We start from the raw sequence: 19,655 nt of genomic DNA, 5'->3' as shown, positions 1-19,655 counted from the left end.
CACGGGTCGAAAAGTTTGGGAACCACTGCCCTACACTATCCAACACTTACCCCACTCTTGCACTCACTGGAGTGGGAATAGTAATTTTTACCCCTACACTATCCAACACTTAACCTACTGTTGCACTCACTGGAGTGGGAATAGTAATTGTTACCCCTACACTATCCAACACTTACCCTACTGTGGCCCTAAAAGTAATATGCGTAGTAATGGTATGCATTGTAATGGTAAGCGTTGTAATGGTATGCGTTGTAAATGTTGTTTATAAAAATGCGTTGTGATGGCATGCATTGTAAAAACAAGCGTTGTAAATGATGTTGCAATGTAAAAACTGCGTAGTAAAAGCATGCGTTGTAAATGTTTGCGTTGTAACGTCATACATTAATTTATCACTGCACACTTTTGCTCACCATTTTAAAACCATCCACTAGCACTGCACCGTTCACAAGGAGCACCTACTTGATACAATATCTGTTTGTTGATACATTCTTACTACATGTAAACATTTACATCCTATGTCTGCGAAAGCTTTTGCATGTAAACATAAGGATATCCATTAAACAACTGGTCCTTTTCTATCTTTATAAGACCGCTTATATTTCTTTAACCTAGGAAGCAAAAGTTCTGTAGCCTCCCCTGAGGAAATCATTTAGTATGTTAAACAATATTCCATTGGGTCCCACAGCATTAGTAATTTTTAGTGCCTTTATCGTAAACCTAATCTCTTTTTCTTGTATGCAGCCTAATAATTTCTGGATTTGGATCTCAGTGATTGTATGATATTATTTCCCTCAATATATTCCTGCTGCACTGTGATCAAATATTCACCCTTCTTATATAGGGAGGCAGAATTATCTGTACACCTCTAACTTTGTGTCATTGTTCATTGCTCCTTTCCCTGAGGTTGAGCAAATCTCTTTAATGTGCTCTCTCTCTCTCTCTCTCTCTCTCTCTCTCTCTCTCTCGTACCCATTACTCACATTGTCCTGTGACACAAATATTGCTTGTTTCAAATGTAAAGGGTTGTTTTCTGCTCTATTTTTAAAACATCTAGCTTCCCTGAGATGGATGTGTTGAATATTCTGCCTCGGCCTGTAGTAATTCATCTTCTAGCCACGAAGTCCACCACACCCGCATTAACACTATATAAGCATCACATACTCCCCCATATGCCACTTCCACATGGCTGTCAATCATATAGCGTTCTTCAATTTGTTGTTTTAGCTCCTCCTTGAGTACCAGGTCCTTCAGAACCTTTGTAGTCATCCACCATCTTTTTAATTTGTGATTTTGTCCTATTTGTATGGTCACTTATAGAGGTGCATGATCCAAGTTAGAGAGAGTTGCTATCTGTGCAGAGTCCTTTTTTGCTGTCACAGTGTTACTAGGAATACACAGCACAAGAATAGGAGTGGTGTAGTGTAGTCTTCCTCTAGCGTACTGTGTTCCCTCTAGACATTCCTCAAGCTCAGGCCTTGGAGCTCTCTTTTAAATGCTTTTGTGAAAGCTCCCATCTACCTAAACCCCCTTGTGGATCTATCCTTCTGTGAGAAGTCCCCAGTCAGCACTATATACCCTTTGCATGTGGTGCCCCTGTGTTTCCAATTAATATCCTCCCTTCCATCGGGCCGTTTGCGAGTTCTAAAATGCTTTTTAGTATGTGCAAAAGGCAAAATGGTAACTTGTTACCATATTGCATTTTGCAATTCGATATTAGAAAGGGGCGTGTTGAGGGCGTCCTTTCCTAATACCAAATAGCGTTTTGTGACCAGGAATGCGGTCGCGAAACATTAGCAGTTACCAGCAACTTGAAGTTGCTGGTAGCCTGTTTGCAAACGGGAAGGGGTACTCAAGGGACCCCTTCCCGTTTGTGATTGCGGGTGTCAACATTTATTAAGAGCAGGCAGTGATCCCACGGACCACTGACTGGCTACTCTCAAAAAATTAAAAGGAAACTTTTCATTGTTCTTTTTTAAATGCATCCCATTTTCCTTTAAGGAAAACGGGGTGCATTTAAAAAAAAAAAAAACTGCTTTATCTAGAAAGAAGCCACAGACATGGCGGTCTACGGATCCCCAGCAGGCCATCATCCCTATGAGTCCTAGCCATTCCCAATGGGTCGCAAATTGTGACCTACCTGATGAATATTCATGAGGTAGGTAATTTGGCACCCACTGGGAATCGAAGAAAGTGTTCAAAACACTTTTGTACATGCCATTTTGCGATTTCATAATTGTGAATCACAAGGATTCGCAATAAGAGAATCGCAAAACGGTTTCTTAGCACATCTGGTACACTGTTCTTGAAATCCTTGTTGTCTTCTTGATCAACTTTTCAGGTGCGTTCTGCTACTCATTTAGGAATAGCCTTCACATTGAGAGCTGGAAGGGGTCCTCCAGCCCACCATCGAAGACCAGCCTTCCTCTTCCCATTGCAGACCCTCCTTTGTATATAGCCCTTTGTGTCTGCTCCTTATTGTTCCGCTTAGGATCTGTTCTCTGTCTGGTGTTTATTGTGGTTTTGCCTATCTGATTGCAGGTTCTGCCATTCGTTGGAGAACATTCTCTTCTATCTCTATGGCTGCAACCGCATGGTTGACCAGACTAGTCATCACTGTCTTCATAAGATGCCAGGCCCTGCAGCCGCAGCCTTCCGTATTCCCCATGACTTGGTGTGTTATGCCATTCAATTCAAAGGCCAGCCCAAAGTGATATTTTAAACTATATCTAACGATGCTGAGGTCTAATTCTCAGAACCTGCTTTGCACCCCACGAGTTAGGAAAGCTCGGATGGGTAGCAAATCTTTTAAGCTCGGGGCAACCATGTTATGGAACTCCCTGCCGAATGATTTGCGCCGGATCGTACCTAAACCGCAAGTCAGGAAAGCAGCCAAAACATGTCTTTTTTGCCTAGATTAACTTTCTTTGAGCCTTGGCTATTGCGTGACTCTTGTGTGCCACCTGTTGCTATAGCGCCGGGACACCACTATTGGAGGTAGCTGTTCGCAAGGTACCAAGCTGGTTCATATCATCCCTAAACGATAGTTGTCAACTGGTTAAGACTGGAGATACACTTCCTTCACTGCCAACATGCTGCGGAGGGCGACAGGTATCCATCCTAGTGACCACATTATTTAATCTGTTCATAAGTGCACAGTTATGATCCTACATAACTCCAGTGATGCCTTTCTGCCAATATATGGGCAACACTCAAGTTGCACCTAAAAACCTCCGAGATAGTTGACATTAACATCCTCAGAAACTGCCTATACCAATTAAAATCTTGGGTGCAACAGAACAACCTCCTTCTCAATTTTCATAAAACTGAATTTCTCTTCCTGTCAACCTCAACTAAAATTAAACTCAATCCCAAGGTTTTTTTTAATGCTAGAAAGAATTGCGACCATTCCAACTCTGTCAGCCAAATCCCTTGGCTCCACTTTAACTAGGGCTCATGTTTGTCCCCATATCAAGAGGACAGTGACAGCTGCTAACTTTAATCTCCAACACTAAAAAGATCCACCATCTTATTATCCCTGATCTATTAAAAAACTATCTGTTCATTAACTATATTGCGACTTAATTTTGGAAATGCATTACTGGTTGGATTTCATGTATCATCTTATACTCCCGCTTAGAGCTGTACTACACTAGGCTTCTTAGTCCACTCTGTTGATATATTTCAAAATAATATCCTTATACTTGGCAAGGTGCACTGCTTACCCATTTCTGTCAGTATCCAATTAAAAATCTGCTGCTACAAGCCCATCAAAGAGAACTCTCCACCATAGCTTGCTGACCTTCTTACCCTCTCCAGGAGTCAAATAGGTTAAAAGGGTCTAGGAAGTCACATAACTCCTCTCTTTGAAACCTTGTGATTCAGAACCTCAAAAGCAAAATGCAATCCATCGCTGGTATGCCATTTTAAGCCTGGAACTCTGCTATCCTATCTCGGAACTCTAAACCTACTAGCAACCTTCCAGAAAGTTTTAACATCATACAGAGAATATCTGAACTTAATTGTCATACACCTCTTCTATACTCTAAATTTTGCAAAGACCTGAATATCATTGCGTATTGCTCGCTGCACCGTTTACAATTAAGCTGTTCAACCCTCCCCCCAATCTCAATGTAATGCTTATTCTCTTTTGGAAACATTTTTATGTAGTGTTCTCCTTCTAATGTGGTCCAGGTGCCCTATCTACCCGTTAAAATAAAAATCCAGAGGATTATACAAAATAATTTCCTGTATTTGCTAATAGAAGAGGTACAGAATCCACTCAGTGAAGTAGTGTGGACTATGAGAAGAAGTGAAAGATCGACAGCAGTGTACATAGAACTCGTCAATTTAAGGAAACAACAGAGGACAAAAATACACCAGGCATCAGAGGAATATTGTATGTTAGGGCACATTTTAAAACATTTAATAGCTGAAAGCAGAAGCCATCTTGGAGAAAAGCTTATTTGTTTTAAATTAAAGGTAGGAGGAAAGTTGATTCACATAACTGCATGCTGCATTGATTTAGCTGCATTTAGTGCAGAACGCATCTGCAATAAAAGTCAATCAAACGTACCTCCCACTGGCCAGCATCACTTCCGTTGATGCCACTTTTATCCACATCTTCCTCATCATGTTCAAACGTAGGCACAAAAGATAGAATATCTTTCTGTTTTTTAGCTGCCCTGTTATTTGCTTCAGAAATCTGCTTTTTGATATCATCACCGTCCAGCATCCTCTCATGTTGCAAAAGCTCAGCTTCTTCTGCAACTTTAATCAAATCTTCATTGGCCTCTTTATCCAAGCAGCCTGATTCTTCAGTCGAGTCTGTAAAAAAGTAAAAGCCACCAGAGTACCGTCATACAGCGCTTGGCAATGTCCAAGTTGTTTAAGTCACAAAATGTTATCCAGTGGCTGCACGATGGGGGCTTGGAGTGAATATTACACCATTCCACTTAATTTTCAGACATGGCCTAGAGACAACTTTAGCTGCCTCGTATGTAGAGATACAGACGCCTCCCCCTGGATATTACGGCATGGATCGGAAAAGTTTGCGGCACAAAAATGGAAATTGTGCTGCAAAATACTGAGATTTTTGCAGCATTATTTTCTTGACAGTCATTATGTTTCATATATTTATTTTGTGATTTAAGTTAGGAAGTAGTACAGTGCAACAATGGCGGAAGCTGTGAAATTTTCTCTATCTCAAACAATACGTATAGGATAAGTGGCAGTAGCAGGAGGAACATAATATGATTTTCTCACACTTACCGGAACATGAGCAATAAAGGTAACACACTAAAGAAAGAGTGAGAGGGGTTAACAAACTATTGTACACTCTCTGTAAACAAAAAACATACAAATAGTACAATATTCCTGAAAGAAACAGCCAAACCTCCAATGAATTTAGCATACATTCATGTACTTCCAGAGGATAATGAACCCTCACCTACCTAGTGTGGTATTTTTCATCAGAGGGTTTCAAAAGCATCCAAGACCATTTGTTCACTGGTTATAAAATCTACTGGTTAAGGATTACCTAATTTGCATTGAGATTGTCCCTTATGTGGACATTAAGGCCCTAACTACGATGTCAGGCGGACTTGAGTCCGAACACCTTATTATGATGCGACCGCACATGTTGCGTTCGCAAACTCCCATTTCTCTATGAGATCTTGTGCTTCCCAAGCGGTTTCCGCCTGCAGCATAAGATCCCATAGAGAAATGGGAGTTTGTGTAAATCCCTGAACCGTGTGGCAGGCACCTCATGGTGTCTGCCACACCATGCAGGGATTTACAGGGGGGTCACCAGGCCCCCAAGCGGAGCCGAGAGGGAGCCTAAGTTGCTGGCAGGCTTTCCATGTTGGAGAGCCCGACATGGAAAGACTGTTGGAAACCGACACTATAATCCCTACGGCGGAAACGCTGTATATAAGGGATTATATGGCAGTCTCCGACTGGTTGACAGGCTCCTCAAGCATGTCGGAAACCAGCCGGAAAGACCGTCCGGTTTAATCTCCGACCACCTACATTGTAATTAGGCGGTCTGACTATAAACGATGGATGCCGGTCAGAAAGTCTCCAACCTGTGCTCAGTGGCTTTCCGACCGACATCCAAATGAGCCCCTTAGTCTTCACTTTGTAAACTAATATACCTGTATTCAAATTGTGTGTGAGTGAGCTAATGATTTTTTACAGGTTTCACCAGCCAGAAGATTCAAAACAGGAGGGTTGAGCAACAGTGCAATCTTCACGACTATAGGTCTTGGCATCTCACCACAGATATTGTAAAACAGCACCTGGCTTATAGGCTATTTAAGGGCATCTAAGATAAGATTAGGCTACCACTGTGGAAGAATCCCTTCTTCGTAGAACAGTACACCTTGATCAGAAACAGTGAAAGTTTCTCTCCTTTAGAAAACAAGTATAGTTAGAGTTGAACAGTCTAAGCTTTGCTCAAAATCATGGGCAAGAGCAGTGCAAGTTTTGTTTCCTCTCAGAACAGATACAGCACACTAGTGGAAAAGCAAGTTTGCTTCTCTCACAGAAGGTAGCAAGTGCAATCTTCAATTCCCCACAGGAGAGTTTCAGGAGTACAGGCTAGTGCAAACTTTCATCGCCTCACAGAACATGATCAGTTAACATATGAGCAAAGAAAATAAATTTCCCCTACGTTAAAAAGCTGTATCCAAAGGTTTTGTGAGTAGCTGGTGTGACGTCAGAGGCCAGGGGCTTTCGGCATCTGGAGGAGCGACAGCAAGGAGCAAGGGACTGTAGGGAGCGAGGCGGGCTCTGCTGCTTGAGCGACAGAGCGGCTTGAGAGCTCTGACGTGTGGAAGCGGAGAAGCAGAGCCAGTGTAGCCGAGGCCCCCCTGGTGACTCTGATGGGAATAATGGGATGTTGCACGGGGAGGGACTTGCTAGACCCACCGGACATTAAACAGGAGCTTGAGCTTTAAACAGGACTAAACTCCCATTATTGAGTTGCATTATTGAGTCGCATTTTAAGGGCATATTGAACACATAGGGCATTGTCAGGACACCTAGATAACTAGAAAGGAGTTGATTTCAGTTTGTGGAGTTGCAGAGGAAAGGAAAGGAGTTAAAGAGCAGGCATCTGGGGCACCCGAGGCATCTGTGGTCGGATATTTATTTCTCTTTATAAGATGCTGTCTAGGTGTTTGTTCTCTGGCTGTTTAATCTCTACTTCGGGTCCAACTCCTAGCTACATTAGTTCTTCCAAACTTTTAAAAACTAAAAAAATTATTTGGCGAAAGACGCCTCAGTCCCATTTGTCTCTCCTGAAGTCTCACCCCTCCATGCTGTCACTGTTCAAAAAGAGGGGGCTCGGGCATGTTGCACGGATTCTGCCATAGGACTTTGATAAGCAGGGACTGAGTCATCCTACCACCTGAGTACCCGTAAGCCCAGGACCGACTAGCTATAGTGTCTCACTTGCTCTCCTACTCACGCACAGAGAAACAAGTGATTAGACACTCCAGAACACAACACTCCCTGATCTCTCAGGAATCGCGGTAACAAAACATACCCTTTCACTCTTATTCTTATACTTTTCCACAATAAGATCAGACAGAGACATGAAATGGTTTAAAATGTTTATTTTAACTAACGTGCAAGAACCTGCAGTATATGTGCCACAACAAGCAAAAAAATGCATAATACAAATACAGTCAGTATAGAAATTAGTCCATATATCATAAAGGGAGATGTCGTACTAACAGGACAACAGGGAAAAGACTATAGAGCCTAACCTCCCTTTCCTTGCTAAGAAGAAGTATTATTTTATAATAAATGATCTCTGGGTTTTGTCAGCAGACCCAATACCTCAGCCAATAGATGGTAAGTGTACATCACAGGTGCTGTCTCGCTCTTCTCCCTGGAAAGGTCCCTCTCCAAGTGTGTGCCTACATGCACTCATCCCCATGATATCAAAGTACGGGTGTTCAACAACAGCTGCATTGGTATGTTTTGTCTAGGTGCTAGGGCCTGACCAGAACAGAATAAAAAGGGACAACCTTGTGCAAAAAGTTCAGACTAAACTCCAGAAACATGCAGAGAACGAACACAGCAGACAGTTCTCATGTGAAAAGCATAAATGAAGATATTTGCAAAATCAAAGCCATGTAGTAATGTGCGCAAAAGTTGCATAATGGCTGCAGGGCTTATGTTAACTTAGTGATGTTGACAATGTCCCAACAGCCACGTGACACCCTCCCCTTAGCTAGGTCTGTAGCACTAAGGGAAACAGAACACAAAGGTAAGCAGAGCCAAAGCGAATGTCAAAAAAGACCAAATTGTATGAAGGAAAAATCCAAATACGAACTTTGTAGTGTCGATAAGGAACGAAGGAGGATGCACAAGATACTTACTTGTGTAATGATACATCTGTAAGAGACATTAGTTAGTGATAGATTCCTTACCTTAGAATATCCCCAGGCGTCAGACTGGATCCGGAAAGTTTTCGTCAGCAGTACCCCTGCGCGTCGGCAGGTGTCGTCACGCAGCTCCGCGTACGTCGCTGGCATCGTAGCCGCCGAGATGACGTAGTCGGAGCTACTTAGACGCGCCCACGCGCACTAACGTCAGTTCTGTACACAACTTTTCCATGCCAGGAGAGCAGAGCCATGCCAGAGACTGCCTACTGGTGCAATAGAACTAGGGCCCTAAAAGGGATGACTGGAACCCTAGAGAACAGTTCACAGAACAGGGAGGATAGGCGGGTGGTAAGGAATCTATCACTAACTAATGTCTCTTACGGATATATCGTTACACAAGTAAGTAACTTGTGCATCTGAAAGAGACACGTTAGTGATAGAGTCCTTACCTTAGAATACATACCCAAGCAATACCAACCCCGGTGGTGGGTCTGCGAAGTGAGATTACACCAGAAAGTCACGGAGAACCGAACGGCCAAATAAGCCAACTCTGCGGACCTGACTGTCAAGGCAATAGTGCTTAGTGAAAGTATGCAACGAGGCTCAAGTGGCTGCCTGACAGATGTCTTGCAGGGGGACGCCACGTCCCAATGCTGTAGAAGCTGCTGTCGGCCTGGTAGAATGGGCGCGCAGCCCAACCGAGTAACAGGCTTTAATGCATAAGACAACCCATCGGGAGATAGTTCGCTTGTGCACAGCCCGGCCTTTCTTGGCACCCACGTAGCCAACAAAGAGCTGGTTATCTACCCGAAACTGTTGTGTGCGGTTGAGATGGAACGAAAGCGTACGTTTTGGGTCCAGACGGTGGAGCCTTTCCTCTTCTCTTGAAGGGTGCGGAGGTGGAAAGAAAGTGGGCAGAGTGACAGTTTGTCCGAGATGAAAGGCAGAGACTACTTTTGGTAGAAAGGAAGGACGCGGTCGAAGCACAACCTTGTCCGGATGATCGCCAGGAAAGGAGGTTTACAGGAAAGAGCCTGGAGCCCACTCACCCACCGAGCGGAGGGGATGGCCACCAGGAAGACAGTTTTCAAAGTTAATAACCGCAAAGGACAGTTATGAAGAGGCTCAAAGGGAGCGCACATCAAGTATGTGAGAACCAGGTTCAAGTCCCATTGAGGCATCACAAAAGGAATAGGAGGAAGAAGGTGAGTAATGCCTTTGAGAAATCTACTGACAACTGGGGACTTGAAAAGAGAGGGTTGATCAGGCAGCCTAAGAAAGGCTGAAAGAGCAGAAAGGTAGCCCTTGATAGTGCCCAGAGCAGAGCCCTTCTGGGCCAAAGAGAGAAGGAACAATAGGACCTCAGAAAGAGGGGCAGAAAGAGGATCTACAGCTTTCGCTGTGCACCATGCCACAAATCTTTGACACCGACAGGCGTATCCCGTTTTAGTGGAGGGACGCCTGGCTGCCAGAATCGCATTACAGACTTCAGAAGGCAAGTCAAATGAAATCAGCTGTCGCCGCTCAATCTCCACACAAGGAGGTGGAGGCTGGACAGGTTCGGGTGGAGGACCGTCCCCTGTTGCTGCGACAGGAGATCCTCCCGAAGAGGCCGTCGGATCGGGGGATCCAGGGTCATACTGAGTAGCACGGGATACCAAACTCTTCAAGCCCAGTCCGGTGCCACAAGAATGACTTAGGCCCGGTCGAGTCCGATCTTCTTCAGCACTCTGGGCAGAAGTGGTATAGGCGGAAAGGCGTACAATAGACTGCAACTCCACACTTGAAAACTCCATTGCGCAGAGCTGCTGACATTGCGTGTTCTCTTCTGTTACGAATAGATCTAACCAAGGTTCTCCCCAGTGCTTAAAGAGACCTTGTGCCACCTCCGAGTGAAGACGCCATTCGTGATCCAACATGCAGCTGCGGCTGAGTTTGTCCGCCCTGGCGTTCAGGGTACCTGCCAGGTGTTGAACCACCACGGAAATGCCTTGATGTTCCAGCCACGTCCAGAGACGTAGAGCCTCCTGACATAAGGTCCACGACCCCACCCCGCCCTGCTTGTTGCAGTACCACATGGCGGTGGTGTTGTCTGTGAACACCTGCACTACTCTCCCCTTGACAGAGGGAAGGAATGCATTCAGTGCAAGTAGGATCGCCCTGAGCTCCAAAAGGTTGATATGGAGCTTGGACTCCGCCGGAGACCAGAGGCCTCTGATCTCCCCTTCTCCCATGTGGCCACCCCGTCCCAGGAGGGACGCGTCCGTCACTACTGTGTGCTCTAGTTGGGGAAGGGAGAGGGATCTGCCGCTGACCCAACACTGGTCCGTGAGCCACCACTGCAAGTCCCGTGCAGTGCCCTCTGAGATCTGGACGTGGTCGGACAGGTTTCCCCGATGCTGCGTCCACTGGAACTTCAGGTCCCACTGCAGAGCCCGCATATGCCATCTGGCATGATAGATCAGCAGGATGCAGGAGGCCATGAGGCCCAGCAGCCTCAGGGTCTGAAACCCAGGACCAGGGCCGAAAGATCGGAATCATAGCCTGAATGTCCCGGACTCGCTGTTCGGGAGGATAAACCCGAAACTGCACCGTATCCAGAACCACTCCGATGAAGAGGAGCTTCTGAGAGGGAATCAGGTGCGACTTCGGCAAGTTGATGGAAAACCCCAGCAAATGTAGGAGGTCGGCCGTAGTCTGGAGGTGGGAGACGACTGCCTGGGGCGAGCCTGCCTTCAACAGCCAGTCGTTGATATAGGGGAAGACTAGGAGGTTAAGAGCCTCAGCAGCCCTACGCAACACCACAGAAAAAGTCCCAACCTTCTCCGTAGCCACGGAAGTAGGGGACAGTGTACCAGGGTGTGGAGAGAAATCCAGATGGCCTGGACCTTCCATATCACCCTCCCACTCCTGCTCATCCTCGCATTGAGCTGCGAGAGGGTCCTCAGACCCCTCCCAGTACTCCCCTTCGTCCACCGGCTGTTGAAGAGGTCGGTAAGGACGAGGTGCCTGGGGAAATGGGATAAACTCCCCACCTCGAATGGGAATCGGGGGGTAATAGACCAATCCAGGTCCGACGCAATCCAGCACTGTATCTGGCGTCGTCCCCGACGCTGGAGGCGGCGCCGCCGCAGGTTATCGTGCCAGCGTAGCCGGGCCAAAGGCGGCGGCATGGGGGCAGAACCACCCCACAGGTCCACAGGGCTTGAAGGCGCTCCGGAAGGATGCGACGTGGGAAACAAACGGCGCATGGCCGACAGGAATACCTGTATTTCTTCCTGCTTCGCGTGCAGACCCGGGAAAGGTGGGTAGGCCGCAGGCAACGACGGAGGATCCACCGGAGCCGTGGGGGAGTGACCACCCGCCCCTCCACAGCATCCCACGACCGGTGAGGGGTAGACGAAGAGCGATGTCGCTTCTTCGACTTTTTATGGCGCCTTGACTTACCTGTCCCCGAGTCCGATGAGCGATGGTGTCGGCTCCGCGACCGGTCCCTTGACCTCCCGCGGGACCTCGATCGACGCGGAACCGATTGCCGGGCCTCCAACAACTTTCGGGAACGCTCCCGCAAAGCTTTCGGCGCCATGGCACGACAATCGGGGCACGCCTCGGGGTCATGGGCGTGCCCCAAGGAGAAGAGACACACGTCGTGCGGGTCCCCACCAACATGTTCCGACGGCAGGCCCTACAGGACTTAAACCCGGGCATCCCTACTGCACCAGTTCTCAAAAACCAAGTTAAAGTAATAACTAGGAGTACCGCTCTCTCTCGGATCTGCGCTTGCTGGCGCGGGAAAAGAAAGAACTGACGTCAGCGTGCGTGGGTGCATCTAAGTAGCTCCGACAATGTCATCTTAGCGGCTACTACGCCAGCGACATACGCGGAGCCGCACGACGACGCCTGCCGATGCGCAGAGGTACTGCTGATGAAAACTTTCCGGATCCAGTCTGACGCCTGGGTATATTCTAAGGTAAGGAATCTATCACTAACGTGTCTCTTTCAGATAAGGGGAAATCTAGAAAATGTAAAAAACGGAGAAAAAACAGAACATTGAGCTGGTTCCCTAAACCCTCACGGTGATCCATCAAAATTCAGAAGATCACGTGCACCGTGGAATGTAATAAGCTCTAAAAGGCCATCTTTACCTTCCTCCGCAAAGAGATTCGCCATGCAATTAAGCAAGGTAAACAAACAGACATGCTCCTCATAATTCCACACCACCAGGAGCATTTCAGGGCAACCTGCGTGATATTCAATGATGCTCTGCTGTAAGAGGCGCTGCGAAAGATCACAGGCACTCCAGCCAGCCACTCTGCCATGAAGTAAAGCATCTATCAAGCGACTGTCCCCGGAACAGCACTGGTCATGGGCCAACAAGGGACCCACCGACAGTCCATAATCCAGATCAGTGCAGGATGTAGTGGAGAGGCAGACATCCAGGGCCCAATCAAAGGGGCACAGGCGACAGCAGAACACAGGTTGCATGCAGGTGAAGTAGGCGCAGCGGAAGGTTAGCCTATAGCTCATGCCAAGATTTGCCAATGGTAAGCATCCTAAAAGTTGCTGCATTCTGTCACGGTACAGCTGCAATTGCTCTGGGCTGGGCTGAACCACAGGACGGGTAGCCATTGCGCAGTAGTAGAAGAAGAAGAACCAGCAAAAGAATCAGGGGAAGCCGCTGAAGGCGCTTGAAAAAATAGAATGAATAAAAGACGGTATTACTCCAAAAATAGTCTGAAAGGATGTAACAAGGCCGGAGCCCACAGGTTTAAAAAAGTGTGCTAGGCCTTCGGTATCAGACGCATTAAATATTTGGTGAATTGATTCTCCAAAATGTTATGGGAGATTCCTGTTCAGCAGTGACTTAATCTCACTTAACGTTCGAGCCACCTGCAATTCGAAGGTCTCACGAGCTGAAGTGAGAGCAACTTCCTGTTGAAACAATAGCGCTTTGCGTCTGCTTAGTTTATTGAAATCTGCTTTCAAGGTAGAAATGGAGGGAGGCCACAACGAACGATCTACAATCCCATGTGAGGGAGGAAAAAGGACATTGCTCTAACATGTAACACGTTGTGAAACAGTTACTATATAAGGGACGCCTGCCCATAAGCTGCAGCAGTTGTGGTTTTTCAGGATAAGATAACTTCCGTTAGGAGATTGAGCGTGGGAATAATTGCAGGGACTGGGGTTCCTTTAAAAAAACTGGCTAAATTAGGGGTGGAAACTTTACAAAACCTGTGTAACTTAACTTGTGTACAAACTAAGGAATGTCCTGCAGTAGAATCAGCCTCTGCTATTGAAAATGGCAACTGTTCTAACTTTTCAATGTGCAACCTAGTGTATGTAGCATCTTTCATTAACACAAGCTTTTATTTGTCTGTCACATTAAACAGCAAAAACAGAGCGGATGCAATCAAATAGTCCCATGGCACTTTCCCATTTTTCAGTGTCTGCAATGTCCAAGCAAATTGCATTACTGAGCGCAATTTATTTAGTCCATGATACAATAAAGATATATCATTTTGCACTATGTCTATAACAGATGAAACAATATTATCAAATGTGTAAATGTAAAAGACAAAATGTTAATGCTATTATCGACCACATCAAGAACCTTTTTTAAATTTTCCTGATCAAGTTGTCGGAAGCAGAAAGCCGCTTCCATTAGGGACAGATTCCAAAATCATTATATGCAGCATATACAAAACGTTTAGAACGAGGGAATTTTGGACCGAAAAGGAAGTCCGCCAAATCAATGTCCCCAGATAATAGAGAAAGATGTTATTTCACAGAGGATATTGTGGAGCATTCTAACCATTGCTGACACAGTTTCCCAACTGAATATGTGGTAATTGTAAGGGAATCAGGGAAACGAGGGTCAGGTCTACTAAGAGTTAACCCACTGGAGGCATTGAAAAAGTGCAACTGACATGCATTAGTATTAAGGGGTCACACTAACTAACCCAAAGGGTCAATATTGGAGGTCTTAGTAGAACCATTTTGGATCGTATTACTGAAATCCTCTACAGAACAATTGGAGTGTCGCTGCAAAGCAGCACAGGCAGCTAAAGACGGAATGGAGGGAGCATTTAATTGTTTCACAGATGCTAAACCAAAACATGTAGTCTGTTGGATAGTCTGATTTAGGAATATCAGCTGAGACAGAATTAAACAATCTCGATGGAGGGATTCAGTACCGTGCACTTGCCAAACTTTGGTACCCCATATGGATTTCAAATCAATCATTTCTTTCCAATAATCTTAACCTTTTAAGGCTAAATCAGCTATAAAAGCCGAAGAATATATCAATTTAGTATGGGTCAGGATGAATTTTGTGTGAGGCTGGGCATTTACTTTATAGTAATACGACTCAGGGGCAGAAAGATTGCAACCTGTAAAATAGACAAACTTATTTTTCTATGTCTGCGAATTCCCCTGTAAAGGAACAGCATTGATATCCCAATCATTCGAATGTATTCCTGGAGTGATGACATCACCTAAAGAAACACGAAAAATGTATGGAATTTTAATATATTTTGTAAGGCTGTAGACTTCGAATGGAACCTTATCCCACACTATACCATCCACGACTGGGAAAGCTGAAATGTTTGCAAAGGCTTGATGTCTTTTCATTTTTTGAGATGAAGTGTGTGGGGCCAAAACACCATCGACCAGACGAACTGCAGAGCGTTTCGGCAAATATTACTCAAAAGGAAAAAAACTGTCACAAAACCAATTCATATAAAGACGAAAATCATTGTGAGCACCAGAAAAATGTATGTCCAAGGGGGAACCAGATAAATAGTTTGAAACCAGGAGATGAAACTGCAAACACGACCAGGCGGCTCAGTCACAGTGGAAGTCAAAGAAGAAGAATCAGTAGAAGAGTTATCTCTGTCCATATAATAACCACTAGCTCCCAGATTAAATAAAGGTGGCAAATTCGAAGTCCAAGATGAATGGATTTGAGTATCAAGAATGTCAACCGTAAGCTCGACTGGTGGAGAAGTATATTCATGTGACACAATCATGGAAGTTGCAAAAACAACAATTGATGAACAGAATGCAGAACAATGTCATACATTCATCCCAGTACAGAGATCTGGGCCTAAATCCTTCGTTTTTTTGCTCACCATGCCATTTCAGTTTGAACCCAGCCATATGCAAATCAGTCTAGACCCTGTGCCTCATGGGAACAGTCCAGCCCGAACTGCCAAGCCAAGTCCTCCCTGGACTGGAAACAAGCATCCTAGGACCGGTTTCGGGGTTTCACCCTTCTTCAGCCAGGATAGCTTGATTCCAGTGGCATGGAGAGCACGGGACTCATGTCTGAGCATACCCGTCCCACTCAGGGTGACAAATGCAAAAACAACAATTGATGGACAGAATGCAGAACAATGTCATACATTCACCCCAGTACAGAGATCTGGGCCTAAATCCATTGTTTTTTTGCTCACCATGCCATTCCAGTTTGAACCCAGCCATATGCAAATCAGTCTTGACCCTGTGCCTCATGGGAACAGTCCAGCCCGAACTGCCACTGGATTCAAGCAAGCCTGGCTGAAGACGGCTGAAATGCCAGAAACCGGTCCTAGGAAGCTTGTTGCCGGTCCAGGGAAGGCATGGCTTGGCAGTTCGGGCGGGACTGTTCCCATGAGGCACAGGGTCAGACCGATTTGCATATGGCCATGTCTGAACTGGGGTGGCAGAGTGGGCTAAAGAACGGTGATGGATCAAACCCAGATCTGTTGACTGGGTGTGAGTGTTTGATTGGTTCTGATGCTCCGTCCATCACCACCCCCTTTTGTACTGCCTTGTTCACCATAAGTTGGCAGGGTATGCTTAGATGTGAGTCCCTTGCTCACTTTGCCACTGGATTCAAGCAAGCCTGGATGAAGACGGCTGAAATGCCAGAAACCGGTCCTAGGAAGCTTGTTTCCGGTTCAGGGAAGGCATGGCTTGGCAGTTCGGGCTGGACTGTTCCCATGAGGCACAGGGTCAGACTGATTTGCATATGGCCATGTCTGAACTGGGGTGGCAGAGTGGGCTAAAGAACGGTGATGGATCAAACCTAGATCTGTTGACTGGGTGTGAGTGTTTGATTGGTTCTGATGCTCCGTCCATCACCACCCCCTTTTGTACCACAATCATGGAAGTTGACAGCAAAACAGGCAGCAGATCGATGGAAGACTCCACTTCACTTCCCGGTTGTAGAGTCATAGTCGGGGAAGTTTTCAAACTCAGGTTCCTAGGCATACTATTCAGTATTGGCCACATGGTGTAACTTGACATGTTCAATGGAAATAAAGCGATTCTCCTTGCGACCAGGCAGTGGAGGCAAAATCACAGTACAAGTACCCTTCAATCAAAGGACTGGGACTAGAGCACGATAGGAAGGACCAAATTCTTTTTTGTTCTCCACTTTTTCTTGGACAAGATCACCAACTTTAGGAAGCCAGCCTGAAACAGTAATCAACTCCGCTGCTTCAGTGGACGAGGGCAAATGATCTCTTTCAAGAGTGTCTTGAGTCTTTGGAAGATCCTGTAACATAGTAGAATTATCAACGTCAAAAGTTGCAGCAGCCACCACAACATCTTCACCATCAAGGTCAGGCAAAAACATTTTGATGCCAAAGAGCCATTCGTATGAGGTCCGCCCACCCGAGATCTTCTCAGGAGATTATTTAGTGCACTCTGTACTCCATAGAGATGAGTCAGCCAGCCCCTGCCAGTACCTAATACCTTAGCTGTCAAAGATTGCTTTAAGTCACGGTTCATTCGCTCCACAACTGAATTGCCCTCAGGCCGGTATGGAGACGAAAATTACACTTGCACCCCCAATGACTTCATAGAATCCCGGTAATCCCTCGAGGCAAATGCCAGACCATGGTCAGAATGGAAGGTACCACAAGCAAATGTCCCGACAAAGACACACAAATCCTTGACAACAGTTTATGAGCGTCAGCATTACGTTGCGGCCAAACCCAAAGGAATCTTGTGCACGAATCCACTGCAATCAAAATATGTTTAAATGCAGTGTCAGACAACAAAGGACCACAGTGGTCTAGGTAAATACAGCCAAACGGCTGATTTGAAATGTAAAGTTGAGTTTGTGGTGGACGTGCAACAGTGATAGGCTTAATATGTTGACAAATGTCACAAGAAAGAACATATTTACGGGTCTGTTGTTAAAAACCATGCCACCAGAAACGTTGCTGTAACAGAGAAACTGTCCTAGTCACTCCGGCATGGGCACTGGCCATGCCTTCATGAGTGGCAGTGATCAAAGAAAGTCTACGGTCCTCGTTGGGAATCAGCCGATCCCCAACGGACACAATAGTAACAAATGGGACTTGTTCTGAAGACAAGTGGTACGAATATCATGAAGGAAAACCCTGGGGGAACTCAGTCCCTTCCTTCGTAGCAAGAATATCATCATCAATTTTAGTCATGGACCTAGTGACTGTTGCAACTGAACATGTGGCAACTGCAGATTTGGCTGCCTCATCAGCCAAATAATTTCCAACAGGGAATGCTTCCACAGGCTGGTGTCCTAACATATGAAAAACATGTGAGTGGCAAACGTTCCTTCAGAGTGGCCACCTAGACCCAAAGCGTTTTATGCTTAGTTGCGCCATCTTTAGAATCACAATTATCATTTTGGATACAAAAGTATAAATAGCCATTAAAAGATTGTACACAGTAAAAAGAATCGCACACTATGTAAGTGTGGGGGCATCAGGCTCAGCAAACTCTAGAGCTAAAACCAAAGCACGCAACTCGGCCAATTGTGCTGTGCAATCACCCAGTGATTGAGTGTGCACTAAGGAAGATTTAAAATCACCATCAACCAGCGTGCCTGCCACAATTGCCCAGGCAGGTGAATAAGCATGTGTAGAACCAACGGTTGGTTGAGCAGAACAATCAGTGTAAATAATACATTTATACTGATTAAGCGGAAGCAGAGACAATGGAGCCAGATGGACGAGCTCATACTGTAAGAACGTCTGTGTCTGCAAAGAAGGGTCAAAGATGAAAGTGACAGCCACTGTCAACAAACTCGCCCATTGAATCCAACGGGATGTAGAGCTTTAGAGTTTGGAACAGTTGCCTTTGTGACAGCGTCTAAAGCAGGCATGGGCGAGACCATGAGAATGTGTTTTCCCTGAGCCATAGAGCATTCCTTCAGGATCGCCATCTGAACAGCGGTCAGAATATTTTCAGTTGGAGAAGAGCGCATTTCAGCGTAAGTGTACAAATGTGATTTGTAAGCAATGGGGACCGTATCCCCCTCATTGAACGTCAACTAAGTGAAACCAAAGGGGGGGCGTGGCCAAGCAGGCTACGGTGGCGGACGCGCTCTGCTGAGGCTCCGCGGTCGGGCAGACGAGCAGGCTGCATCACATCGTCGAATCCGACCTTCAGCCATATCCACGGGTGTCGGAACAGGAGCTGCGCATGATGGCGCCCGCGGACTCCTGAAAAATGCGAATCCCGCGATGATTATCGGAGCTTGTTCGCCCCGGGGCCCGACGGCAAGATGGCGCCCGCCTACACCTACCCTTGACGACGGCGCGGCTAGGCCCGGCCGCCGACCAGCGCGGCACCGGTGAGGAGGATCACTCGGTGGTTGGCCTCGACGGCGGCGGGGCAAGACAGTGCACCCTTGCTTGGGATCGCCTCCCGCCGGCCGTCACCTCTACAACGGGCTCCAGAGAGTGCCGGGGACGATCTGCGGTAATCCAGGGCTTGGGACGGCAGGACCTCACCTGAGCGGCGGGAACCCAGGGTACGCATCAGGAGTGGCGGCCGTGCCGATTCCTGTCATCGATGGTGTCCAGCTGCCGGGGACCGGATCGCTGGGGCCGTCCGCCCCAGCACGTCGCATGGGGCCTTGTCGAGCCGGGTCCGCCTGACCCCAAAATGGCGCCTGCGAGGTGGTAAGAGCCAGATCACCGAGAAAGGATCCTCGTGATATCTTCAAGGGCACGGTGGCAGGTGAGAGGTGGGGACTAGCTCCAATCCTGCTGGCGCTGACAGCATGGATGCCCCCCTGCCCCCTGCAGCACCCACGTGATGGCCATACTCAGAGACAGTCCTTTGCCTGACCCTAACATGGAGACTGTGAGGGTGCAGGGTGATCGGTGGACACACTGAAGCTTGTCCCACGCTGGCAGCGGGCACGGGTCTGACACACCCTTGACACAGGTCCTCGGCCTTACCCACTTGCCAGAACCCAGCAGTGCGGCTCTGAAGGCACAG

General features: G+C 46.7%; 1 protein-coding gene across 1 annotated transcript in view; it reads right to left on the bottom strand.

Annotated features, from left to right (window-relative positions):
* The window catches only part of LOC146822728 (NFX1-type zinc finger-containing protein 1-like), a 1,573,298-nt gene that overhangs the window by 592,080 nt on the left and 961,563 nt on the right, over window positions 1-19,655 (bottom strand). Inside the window, exon 13 of the mRNA XM_085606923.1 lies at window positions 4,574-4,824. Coding sequence (XP_085463049.1) covers window positions 4,574-4,824 — 251 coding nt within the window. The remainder of the gene's footprint in view (window positions 1-4,573; window positions 4,825-19,655) is intronic.

Source organism: Triturus cristatus, chromosome 5_2 (genome assembly GCF_964204655.1).
Source record: "Triturus cristatus chromosome 5_2, aTriCri1.1, whole genome shotgun sequence".
NCBI lineage: Eukaryota > Metazoa > Chordata > Amphibia > Caudata > Salamandridae > Triturus > Triturus cristatus.
Note: the sequence above shows the minus strand (reverse complement) of the source record. Positions and strands in the feature narration are given on the sequence as shown.